Source organism: Polypterus senegalus, chromosome 11 (assembly GCF_016835505.1).
Source record: "Polypterus senegalus isolate Bchr_013 chromosome 11, ASM1683550v1, whole genome shotgun sequence".
Lineage (NCBI taxonomy): Eukaryota > Metazoa > Chordata > Cladistia > Polypteriformes > Polypteridae > Polypterus > Polypterus senegalus.
Window position 1 is genome coordinate 59,236,293 of NC_053164.1, and position 13,050 is coordinate 59,249,342.

At 35.3% G+C, this 13,050-nt stretch overlaps 1 protein-coding gene across 1 annotated transcript in view; it reads right to left on the reverse strand.

Annotated features, from left to right (window-relative positions):
- Positions 1–1,328: 1,328 nt before the first annotated feature.
- The window catches only part of slc44a4 (solute carrier family 44 member 4), a 65,330-nt gene continuing 53,608 nt past the window's right edge, over positions 1,329–13,050 (reverse strand). Inside the window, exons 11-22 of the mRNA XM_039768737.1 lie at positions 9,677–9,799; positions 9,418–9,517; positions 9,056–9,148; positions 7,817–7,919; positions 7,188–7,444; positions 6,825–6,919; positions 6,316–6,419; positions 6,100–6,173; positions 5,290–5,360; positions 4,063–4,157; positions 3,409–3,493; positions 1,329–3,246 (exon numbers count right to left, since the gene is read on the reverse strand). Coding sequence (XP_039624671.1) covers positions 3,137–3,246; positions 3,409–3,493; positions 4,063–4,157; positions 5,290–5,360; positions 6,100–6,173; positions 6,316–6,419; positions 6,825–6,919; positions 7,188–7,444; positions 7,817–7,919; positions 9,056–9,148; positions 9,418–9,517; positions 9,677–9,799 — 1,310 coding nt within the window. The 3' untranslated portion in view covers positions 1,329–3,136. The remainder of the gene's footprint in view (positions 3,247–3,408; positions 3,494–4,062; positions 4,158–5,289; positions 5,361–6,099; positions 6,174–6,315; positions 6,420–6,824; positions 6,920–7,187; positions 7,445–7,816; positions 7,920–9,055; positions 9,149–9,417; positions 9,518–9,676; positions 9,800–13,050) is intronic.

Sequence of the window (13,050 nt, forward strand, 5' to 3'; positions counted from 1 at the left end):
TTTTACTGCCAAACTCCAAAGTGAAGCATTCCATCACCTGACTTCAAACTGTAATGCCAAGGAACACATTAGGCTGATTCATAATTAAACAATGCACAACCTCAGAACAGGTATTCAACTGAAATATCTGGTTCACTCTGGAGCAGTGAGAGCAGGAAAACCAAATACACAGCAAGGAACATCATAAACTACTCAGAATTCAAATACTTATATGCAAATAACCTTTAGATTTACTTATTTGGCGGATGGCTTTATCGAAGAAAACACAGAACATTTGAGATACATGCCATAGCATCTTCCACGCCTGTGATCCTGAGCAGGGTCATGGGGGGCTGGAGCCTATCCCAGCTAGCATCAGGCACAAGGCAGGAATAATTCCCTGGACAGGGCACAATTGGTTACATTTCCTTTGTCTTTCCAGTTGGAACACAGGCATGTGAAGTGACTTGCTCAGTCACACAGTGTCAAGCAGTTTTTCCAATTTGTATGTAAATAAGATAGAAAATATATTTATTGGTTAAATCAGAAGGTGGCTAGCGGCTCCCTGCCAGACTAACAAAGACATTTGTTTGAATGCAGTAGGAAATTGGCCGATTCAGGGGAGACCTGGGGAACACAGGCAAACTGCACACCAAAAGCAAGACGTACGATTTAAGTCGAGTAGGGGAGGGTCATGGAGGATGAAGAAAGCTGCAGAATTCAAGAAGCTTGGGCTTGCCAGAGAAGAAGTAAACAAAGTGAAAGGAGGTGGCCAGGAAGCTGGAAATAAAAACTGAAAAAGCCTCAAGGTGTTACTGATGTGGGAAGCCAAAGGGGAGACTTCTGCTTCCAACTTGAAACCATTTCTCCCGACAGGGTAGAAATTAATGAGGCAGAACAGATACAGTTGGTAGAAGTAACTTGGGTACAGTAAAAGCCATGTTCTGTGGTGGGCGAGTGCCTCTATTTAGTTCTATACCCACCTCTGACAGAGCCAGGCTGCTTCTTGCTTGGATTGTGATAAGGTGGGCTTCCTGCAGACAGTCTAACATATGTACCAAACATAGCCACAGTCATGGATTCACAAACATTCACACTTCTGCTTATGCTTTTTGCTTTTTTCTCTCTTATTTTGGCTCATTCAGAGTTTACCTTAAACTGAACTAACCAGTCAAAAAATTCACATGTCGCCAGTTTACACTCAGAGGTGATGCTGTGCATTGTTTGCATGCTAAAAGTAAGACTCCATTGTTACCCATTTTTATGGTCTCCAGGAGGAACGATATACAGAACTGGAAAGAGGCAACATGCATAAGTTAACAGTTTACTTAAATTATCTTTTATTTAAAGTATTTACATAAAGTATTTAAAATATGTTATCAGATTATAGACTTTTTTTTTGCAATAAACAAAGATATGGCAAAACTTGGAACATGAAACAGACATAATAGTGCCATTTCTGTCATCCGACTGTAATCCCATCATGAGAAATTAACAAGTGCAGAGGTAGAGCCGCAACATTCAAGTGGTGATTTACACTCGCACTTTTTTAGATATTGTACTCACAAATGGACTCTCGTACAGTACTGGTTGCTCAATCCCTAACATGGAGAACACCTCTGCTGCTTTAGGGTTGAATACAATTTAGACTTCCACAAACAAGCCATTACTTAAAACAAACAAAAGTTACCTTAAAAAATTATCTGAAATCTAAAACTGGCTCCTGAACAGCCAGATGGTGACATAATTGAGACATTTAATGGCAAAGCGTAAATGGATATGCATTTGCCTGTTAAACTGTATAAAAGAAATGGATAATAATTTTGAAAATTTTTAACAATTAAAACCATCCATATAACACCCCAGCTTTAGAAAGGCACTAAATATGTACTTTAACACATTAATCTCCACATAAATTAAGGCATGTTTTTGTTTTATAGTCCCAGACCACTCCATTTGAGATGCTACTTAAAGCATCTTCACAAAAGGCACTTACTTTTTGTAGTTTGCTTTTACATGAACTAATTAATATTCCAAAAATGTTTAAACTACAAATATTAGGCACTTTAAATGTATATAATATAAAAATCACTTAAGGACAAAACAGTCATACAGTAGATTTTCAAATCATTAAAAAACGTGACACATACAGTATATACTGGCAAAGTGAATTACCAGGTACAGCATTGTTCACTGTGACTGTGTGGCTTGGAACCGCAGGCTCTCAGCCATAAAGCAGAAAACTTTAAGACTTCATATGAGTCTCATATGTACAGTGCAAACTCCCCGACCCCTAATTCCAAGCATTAAAGTGCAGCATGTTTGAATTGCTCCTTCTTTCCCTTTTCTTCTTATTCATTATGTCTATATGTGCATCATTTTTTAAAATGCATTTAATGTAATCAGTTCTTTGTGTGCTCCTTGAGTTTCTTGATCCAAGGAACTAGTGATAGATATGACTTCATTACACACCATTGAAGTAGCAGCAAAAATAAAATGGTTCAGTCTCCACTTTAAATAAGTAAATTCTGTCATTGCTGCAAACAAGACAGACGTACTTAGATTTAAGATAGCAAGACAGCTAAGGCAACAAAGCAGTGCAGTGTGCCTCCGAGTCAACAGAGGGCTGGGATTTGCCAACATAAAAACAAACAAACAAAAAAAACAATAATGTGGTTTAAAATTAAATGAGCAGTTTAGATTAGTTAAGATAAAATTTAGTGTGAAATTTATAGTGGTCACATACACATCTATGACACATCCAGTGCAGCAAAATACTAGAAGGCCAGCTGTGATACAATGCTAAAATATGAAAGACACATTTTCAGTGTTTACAGAGATTTAAAAAAACTGTAGAGTGGTTTGTCTGTTATTAACACAGATTGCACTTTTGAGATTCACTCTGATCTAGGTGCTTAAAAGACAACATTAAAAGTCTTCTTCAACCACTTCTCATTTTTACATCTTGAAATAAGAGATCAGTCTTTGGAATCGCTTCTCCAAATGTAAACTTGACATGGGCACCATTTTTTAGTGGACACATTGGTTCTCATTACCAAAAAGAAAGAATCTTACGTACAAGGTAAAGCCAGTGAAGAAGTAAAAAGTGGGATAAATCTGTTCATATTATAAACTAAGTGAAGAAAAGTGGTTTCCATCACTTCTTTTCCTTTGGCTGTTTGTTCTTCTTGTTCAGGATCTTCATAAGCGACTTGGACATAAAATAAGGTTTCTCAGCAGAGCCATCATTACGTTCCAAATCTTCCACTGCAATACAGATACTTTCCTTAGAAAGGACCTTTGTACAAAATATGCTGCATCAAGCTCAAAGAAAAATTTCATTCATGCCTCTTTGTTACAGTGATGTTTGCCTTTCTTAGAAAGATGGAAACAAACAAAATAAAGACCATAATATGGTGTTGTACTTACAGAAACAAAGGAACAAGGTGTCGACACACATGCTGTAAACACTGAAAAAGCCCAGGGAGATCATGTAGGAACCAACAATCACAGTCTATAAAGGGAAACAAACACATGTCAGTATGTTAACCAAATGATTCTGATACTGCTCTGAAACTGTGCAAGTTAAAAGTAATTTTGTGAATGTGTAATGTATGTTTCCAAAAACATCTATGATGTGCTGAACTTGCCACCTCTTCATGTCACTGCAGCCTCTACTCTGCTTTTTTTGGCAATAACCAACATTTCCTCGACTTTGGACCTTTATAAGTTTACATTATGAATTTCAAATCTAAGCAGGTGTCTATGAATATATATGTGATACATTTAAAATAACAAAACTTTGTTCTCTTCATGCATTTATTTTTTTTAGTAAGCACTATCAAAAGATGCTTTAAATCCAGTGTTTCATTTTCATTGTAGAGTAACTGACTCTATTAAAAGAGTGAGGATTGAAAATATAAAGAAAAAAACATTTTTGTATCCTATTTTGCAAAAGTATTATCTCTCTGTAATTGAAGTTCTTTGTTGATCTTCACTGTAATGGCTTTTCCCCTTTTTATTATTTGTTCACCCATAACTCTTAATCACTGAAAAATGTCTTGGTTAAGAAATCATACTTACGATGATTGGCACCCAATAGTAATTGAGGTTTCCAGCTTGAAAGACATTATTGGGAAGCTGGATTCTGCCAGAGAAGAAAAAGAATGCCAGAACACCTGAAACAATAAAAGGTCAAAATGACTGATAATCCAAAAGAAATTAAAAACTGCAGCAATGTCCGCCTTGGGGGTGGAACAGGTTCATAAGCTCACAATTCAAGCCATAACTTCTCTTATTTTCAATTTTTACAAGTAGTTTTGAATTAAGTAAAAATTACATTGCAACCCCTAAATACATCTTCAGTAAATTATACAATGCTTATTTATTTTGTACTACTGTAACTCAAACCCTCTTTGCAAAGTGCTGCCATGAGCACCATCATGGCAACCTTGAAATTCAGGCATTGATAACAATTTTAGAACTTCTGTAACATTTTCAAAGACATGTATTAAATGTAAGGATTCCTAATACAGTTTCTAAAATATTACTCTGTATACTGTACACAGAGATGGATGTTCACCCTGTAAATTTGCAAAAGAAAATGTTTCAGAAGAATAATCTCAATCAGTTTTGTTTGTCTAACTATTTCATATATTGATCGTGCCCTTGTGTTATTTTAAAACATACACATAAGAAATGTGAATACTCCCTTTCAGGAAAATAATTGACTGTTCAATAAATCATTGCAATCTGTTCTGATTTATAAAAAAACTGAGCATTTTTATTTACTAAAACTAGGGGGCTTTTACCCCTGCTCGCTTCAATTGCCCAAACCCTCACCCCTCCCGGGGAACGCTACGTGCCAGCCACTTCACATCTCTGCCTCTCGCTTTGTGAAGAGGGGGGCTGAACGCACGCTAAGGAGATGCGGTCGCTCCTCCGAAATCCCCTCTTAAAACAGTGATACAATGGGAAACAGATACATTTTTTTTACCTCCTCTGTACTTGATTAGCTGGCTTGCTGCTGCTACTGCGCTGCGTGATCTGCTTGTCGTGCAGCGCTTCAAACATTTAAAAGCCTGTACAGCAGCTGTCCTTTTGTCTCACGGGACGTTAAAGTCTCTCCGAGAAAATCACGTCTCGACCCAAGTTTTTTTTTTTTAGAACAGAGAGATATCATTTTATTCAAGGCAGACAATAAGGTGGTGTTCTCCCACAATAAACATGCCATGACCCAGTTAATTCCTTTCTCAGTGTAAAATATCTGCAACCAGCTTTCTTTAATATTAAAATGCATTTGTCACTTACCAACTCCTCCTACAACCAAAAGCTTGCCAAAGAAGAGCAGCAGATCAGTCACTTTATCCAGAACAAACACTCTGCAAAGATACAGAAAGCACAGGCCTCACTAGATGCTTTTTTGCCGAGACAGCAGATCTATGACCAGCCCTCATACATTCACATGGGAAAGAATTAGTTATCTCAAGACATCTTTGTTGTTGTTATGCCTATGCCACTGTAATTCTAAGTGATGTTTACATGATTGTGTAATGCACCACTGTATTTAAAAATTAAAATGTTTTGATGATTTCTTTTAAGACAACTGTAGAAAATGCCCTTAACATAAAGGAAAATCTGAAAACCTGAGGGTAACCCCTCACTTGGGGGAAAACACAAAACTGGCTTTTTTTTCGGCTTTATTTTCTCTAATATGGTATCTAGCAACAATTGGGAGTCATCAATTTAAAAAAAAAAACACCAAGGGAAGTCTTCCACAGTGTGACTTTATAAAACTCATGAGACTTCTATAGAGTACATGGGTAACACTCCTGTCATGAGCTTTTCCAATTTGGGATGTGAACTCAGTCCTGATTGGCTAAGATGACCAATTGGGCTTCTGACTGCAAAGGTATTTTTTTCTCTTAAGCTGGCTGGTTTCACTTTAGACCTGCTATACTAGCATTGACTAACATTCTGCACACACTTTAAATTATATTTCCAATAATCAGAAAGTTTTTATTTGACATAAAATTATATCATCACTCATTCTAGTTGAATACAGAAAAATAATAAACATTCAAAGAGGAGGAAAGTAATATAATCATCAGCCATACCCACCTTAGAATATTCCTCATTAGGAGGGAGAATGCATTTTTGGCGGAAACACAGAAATTCTTGCCATAAATTGCAATCTAGAAAAATAAGACAAAGCTTGTTTATAAGGACAGTTCCATGAAAATCTGTGGGTGTCTGGATACTTTCATAACATATATGCTTAGACAGAAACAATGTGAAATTACCCTGGAGTTGGAGACAAGTGTAAAAGTGCCTTACCATAATGTAAGCATTCCTATTGAGGAATTTGATGAATTTTTCCAGACACCAGAAGCAACACTTTAGGCAACACAAAAGGAATCGTGTGCATGGATTGGCAGCACCTGAGAGCAAAAGTATGTGATAAATTACACCGATAACAACCATTCTGTGCACAGGTCTGGCAGAAATGGCATTGCTACTAAAAAATGGATGGGTGATTTACAATACAACTAAGTAGCCCCATTTTCTACTGAGGAATGGCTTCCTGTTATACAAAAGACAGAGCATACTGCTTTTTCTTACTGAAAACTTACAATATGTACATGAAGTTAACTTTTTCATTACTTTGAATTTTTTTTGTTTTGTTTTCTTAGTTATAACAACAATAAGACAGGATCTAATGGAAAGGAAACTCTCTGTATTAAACCTTATAATGAGTGTGTTTATTTATAGACTTTAAACTTAAATAGTTTTTGACCAACCCTGTTCATTTGTCTTATGTTTAAATGCTTTGGTTTTCAACTGACCTTTTAACTTGTGGTCAAGATACTCGAGGATGACACGGATTAGCTGAATAATGGTCAAAATGAGAGCTCCAAATGCAAGGGATCCAACATGATACCTGCAAGAGAAATATGGATATAATGGAACGAATAAAGTCGCTGTAGACTCCTAAAAAATTATTGGTTAAGTGGCAAGATCAGTTTATGTAATACATCTTGTCAAGATTACAATGGCAGTTATTGAAATGCTGATAAAATAAGACTAACTTTATGCAATTAATCACTATAATTCAATAATAATAATATACAGTTAATTCTGTGCAATGTCATGAGTCTAACTGACACCATGCTTTCAAGTTATATTTAGTTTAGATGGCTCCAAGTTACCTGAGTGCCCTCATGAAGCTTGCAGTTACTGGGAAATAAGGCATGTCTGCTGGCTTGTGGAAGGCCCAATAGTAGGAAGCAAAGGCACCAGCAATTGTGCACTGTCCCAGAGCAATGACAAAATTCATGCACCACAGGAAGCCTATGATATTGTAGATCTGTAGATTGAACAGGTTACGCTGGAACAGACCCTCGTTGTTGTATTTGTAGAATATACATCTGACACTCTGACACGAAGAGGATGATGTATTAAAATTCTAAAATACAGTTAAAAGAAAACTGGTTAATTCTCCCATTATTACGTTCTAATGGATTCTGTGAACACAAAATATAAAACACAAATGACACACTTTCTGGCACTGTCTGCGTGACATGGTTATGAGATTATGAATACAAGATGATTAGGTGCATTACATCTCCTCGATCTGTTATTACTTACAACAATATACTAATTTAATATGATAATGGGAGACATTGCATTGGTAATATCACAATTTTAAAACTGCATACAGGACTTTTGTAAGGAAAATAACTTAAAAACTGTTTGACTAAATTACAGACCAGTTTCATAAACTCTTAAAAAAATAATCCATCGCTTCTGAAACAATTTAAATTAGCTATATACTTACCGTAGGATCACAAGTGTCATTTCCAGATATATTATAACATCCAGGATCACTTGTATTCAATGCAACTATACGATAAAGTGGACTGCCAGATGTTGCCAGGTATCTGTAGGTCGGTAGTGTTAAAGACCAACTGTATCCTGAAGCATAAAAGTCTTTGTAATATAATGTAACTCACTGTAGTGAACATGGGAGTAATTAAAATGCAGACAAAGAGGTGAAGGACGGGGATGGCTATGAGGGTGGCTCCAAATTACTCTAAGAACCAAACTATTTTACATAGTGCCTTTCTATAACAACCACCAGGCCAAGAAACTCTACAGTAACTGTGCCAAATTGTATTAACTTTTTTTTTTTTTTTTTTTTAAAAGTAATTTTAGCACAGGTAGTTAGATTTCCTCAGGGTGAAAAAAACATAAATGTAAGGATCTGCGTCCAGTAGGTAACCATTTATATTTATATTCAGAAAAATGCAAATCTAGTTAGAACTGATTAATGGATAAGGGCATGGACAAGAAATGTTAATTCTCTTCACTTTCTTTTTGTTCAAGTTGCTTGAAGCAGGGTCATTGTAACTTTACATTTTTCAACTAGCTCTGCTCATATAGGCAGACCTAGGGATCAGGCGTACATTTCAAAACTGATGGGACTGTACCTAAAAAATTGTTAGCAAACTTCTCCACTTATTAGGAAAGCCAGTCAATACACACAAATTTGTGCGTGTGTGTGTTCAGTAAAGACACAGAGGCTACCATATTCACTCAATAGCTTTATAATTTTTAAAGTGCTAATTTCACCGATTAAAGAGATTTTTTTTGCTTATTTACTGAAAATTAAAGCAATCAATATTTCATTCATACCACAATACTGAGACTGTGTTCACAAGTCTAATAGTATATGCAATATTAATTATTTTCCAACTATAATCCAGCTTTTCAGTGTTTTCAGAAATATTTTGTAGCATTCTGGGATAATGCATTTACCCATCAATCCATTCTCTTAAATTGCATATTCAAACTCAGGTTACCAGGGAGATGCGGTTTTTTCCAACATCATTTGGAAAAAAGCAAGAACCAACTCTAAACACAGTGGTGATCTACTGCAGGGTGCACTCATGCACACATACATACTTTCTCACCTTAATGTAGTAGACAGTATGGTTAGGAATGGCTGGGATAAAAGATATCAAGTACCTTAATAATCAGGCACACATGAGCCAGAAGTTTGATTTTAAAAGGATACAGTGCAGTGATGACCCAGTAAGCTACACAAATAATTAGCAAAACAAATGTCACCAGAGGGTAGACCAGGGATGACATTATATAGGAGATTGCTCTGGGGGGGAAAAAAGTTACAAATCAGTTTTAATTTAACAAAATTTTAATTTTAGAATTTTATACATTTTAAATATTAAAGCATATATATATTTTTTTTCATTTTAAACAGCAGCACATACAAACTGAGAAAAGTGCAAACGCAAAAAAGTGGTTAGCATACAAGTAGAAGTGAAAGTCACACAAGGACAGAATATAACGAGGAAAGAGAAAAGAATAACACACATTAAATAAGAAAACTGTCAGTATACTCAGGTTCACAGTACTGACTTGCTGGCCTCCCCGATGAGAGCAATAGCAATACGAATTCGGTTCCTCAGGAAGATCAAGAGCAGAAGCAAAATGCCCTCAAGGACGGCAAGAATGATCACTGCATGGTACAAATAGAAGAGAGTTTTAAAGCGCTGAATACTCTGCTGGAAATAGTCATTTCTCATATATACAGGAAGAAAACTGTTTTTAGATATCATAATAATATTTAAATGAAGCTTATTAATCAATCAGTTTCCAAAAAGAGCATGAAACTTACAAAAAGCCAGCCATGTCTCCTTGACATGCAGGTAGGCTGAAAAGTCTGTAGTAAAGCCCAGTTGGTTTATGGATAAATTCTGTGTATTGTAGTTATTGTATTCCCAATAGCAATGCCAGATGCCTTAAAAAAATTAAATGATTTGTTTAGACAGCAGTTTTTACCCCATGCAACCAGCAAGTTGGCAAGATTTAAGTGTAAATATCAAGTAATTATTTTTATGTATTAATCAAAAAATGTATATTTTAACTTTTACAAATATACTAAAGAAGCTAATTTTGTTTAAACAATCATAGCTTAAATACTACTTGATGATAACGGCACTCTGTCAAAAGGATATACAGTAAGCTGCATTAGGAAAGAGTGCTAGGCTGACAATTGGTACATTAACCATTTTAATATATAAGATTTACACCAGCAGAAAACCAGCAAGTCACTTCTGATTGGTCACATCATTGTGTTCTCAAAGCCTGCATTAATTGATTAGATATTTATTAAATAAATCTATAGTGGGATAACAATGGCAGGATGCCAGTGAGAACAGGTGCTACTACAGGGCAGTAGACATGGTCATTCACGGTTTTCTGAAAGTGCAACAGAGGGACCATTAGTGCAAGGAAGCAAGAGTGATGGGCTAGGTGGAAACATGGTATTGTATATCACCCCTGGATATTAGAGGGCTGGTCATCCAGAAGATATTAGGATGCCTGACTCTCTATTGATTGAGGATAGATAGAGTCATGGAAGTCACAGACTGAATATTTATGGATGAGATCTGTGATGAAACCAATAGACACATCAAAGGTAAAGGAGCCTGTGTTGTTGTTTTGAGTGAACAGGAAGCAGGAATTTGGGCTATTAAGGGCTCTGGATGCATCAACATAAGGGGCCAATATATATCTCACACATGTTGTGGTCTTTCTTGACTACAAATTCTGAAAAAGGATTCCAGGGCTTGGCCAGAAATCTCAAAAATGGATTTAAATCTGTAGTATTTCAGAGGCATGCTGAATGTAAAGTCAGTTTAGGTTGAAGACTACGTGGTGGGAGAAACAGACCAGGTTTGCAAGAGACAGATAGAGGAATGGTACCATAAAATGCAATTCCTCTTCATAAAATATAATCAATAGCATGTTGTTTTCATATAGAAGTGAAGAGTAATGAAGGGAAAAATATACATATATATTAAAAATAATAGAAACTAGAGGATCACAACAGAAATAACAGTATTCAAGGCTTCATTATTCACATTTCATTTAAACCCCCAAAATGTGAATCATAATATCACATTAAGACAGTGTAAATGATAATTAGCTCTGTACTGATTCTGGATTATAACCAAGAGGTTATATAGACAGTTTTCATTTTAGTAACGTTTGACTGACTTTTATTATCATTGTTTTATTTTATAAAATCATTTGGATTATTATAGTGTCTTCAGAATTGCACATTCACTCTTCATTGTGAATTATACTGAATTAGTAAATTAAAGGTTTTATCTGCAGTATAAATGTAATTATGCTAGTTGTAACACTGGCACTTAATGTGCGTTTTTAATGGATATTGTGTATCATATTACCTGTTACATATAGGGCCTCTGACCTTGAAGTGTTTAGGCATACCTTTGCGGACAAGTGCTCTTGTGCAGCCTGAACTTTTCAGGTCCTACATGGGCACTTGAAGGACAGAGCCAATTTACACAGCCCATTTATTTATTTTTTCAGATGCAATTTATAAGTCATTTCATCTTGCAAATCTTTTGGAGTAGTTGTCATTGCTATCATGAATCACATTGATTACTCAATTGGGCCATTTGAAATACATTCATTTGCATTTCTGCTTCCAGGGATGAAAATTTGACATTTTAAGATATCTTTTAATATTTTCCTTTAGTGGTTGTAATGTATGACAAAATATGTTGATATATCTTCATTTTGTGAGATTTGTATGGCATTATTGAGCAGACATTTTATAAGAACCAGTAGCCTGATTTAATGTAAACCTTATAAAATTAGAATTCTATCATTGTACCTCATGCTAAAAATGATGGTCACAGAAGTAATTTGGTGAATCCATTTCCCACATAGTGTAGTTCTTTCAGTTCTGACAAAGATTAAGTTTTGTTTCATTAGACCACTGTTTTTGCCAAATAACTTTAGAGTCTGCCACTTTATGTTACAAAATAGCATTATTTTCATACGATTTCTGTTTGGCCACTTTCTAAACTATGAATGCAATGCCTCTGTAATACACAGCAATAAATATTATCCTCAGAACAGGCACTCTTCATGACAACCATTAAACTCTACAATTGTACTGGGGAGGTCACTACTTCTTATGCACATTTGCAGCCAAGGTCCTTCTGATACATTTTCTCTGTTCTAATTTTTTACCTCATTCCAGAAAATGAGCCTGAATGTTTCAGCACAGAAATCATACAAAAAATGTATTTATAGTGACTAAAATTGACAAAAAAGTACATTTAGCAGATTTTACATTCTAGCCCAAGTTTAAGTATTAGGTTGTTTCTTTTTTGCTCGTAAATGATACTCCAGTTTGGGCTTACAGTAAAAATGTAAAACACAATTAGAATAAACAGTTAACCACATATTCAAATAAATAGTTGTCAGGAGTGCCATTATGATTGTTAATGGCACCTAAACCAAGTCCTGTGAGTATGTATGAAGGTTTTGGCTCGTCTGTCACTTTTTTACACATACACAATTCAATCATGCACTAATTTATAATGTGGAGGAAGAATTAATGTGCCGACTGCCTAATTCAGCACTGCAGTACTGTTTTCTTTTCCAATGAGGTAGAGATATAATGCAGCTCGCATTAAACAAAAAGGCCAGAAATATTAATCCAACTAAACATGTGGCTTGTTCTCTTGTCAATATTATTCTGTTTTTTTTCAGTGTTCTTTTCAAAAGTGGATGTGTTCAGTGACAACCAGACAACTATCATCATTGCTAGTGAATGACAGTTTAAATAGCTATAATTAAACAAAAAAAAAAATACAAATTACTCTCTGGACAAATTTCCCTAAAGAGTTCAATAAAAAAAGCAAACTTATTTGTTGATCTTACATTTTTTATTAAAAAAAGAAAAATATAACTGCATGAGATAAAATAGATCCACACTTACTCCAAGTTTAATATGCAATCACTTTGTCTTCATGTTAGATACTAAGCTTTAAAATGCAGTGTGAGAAGTGGAGGATTAGATGGGTATATTCTGTCCAAGGTCATATCAGTCAGTTTAAGTAACACAGGGTGGAATCCACAGAAATTTACAATGAACTCTAAGGAATCTGGATGCAACACCAGTGATATTAATTCACTTTTATATATTGAACAGTAATCTGTGTAGGT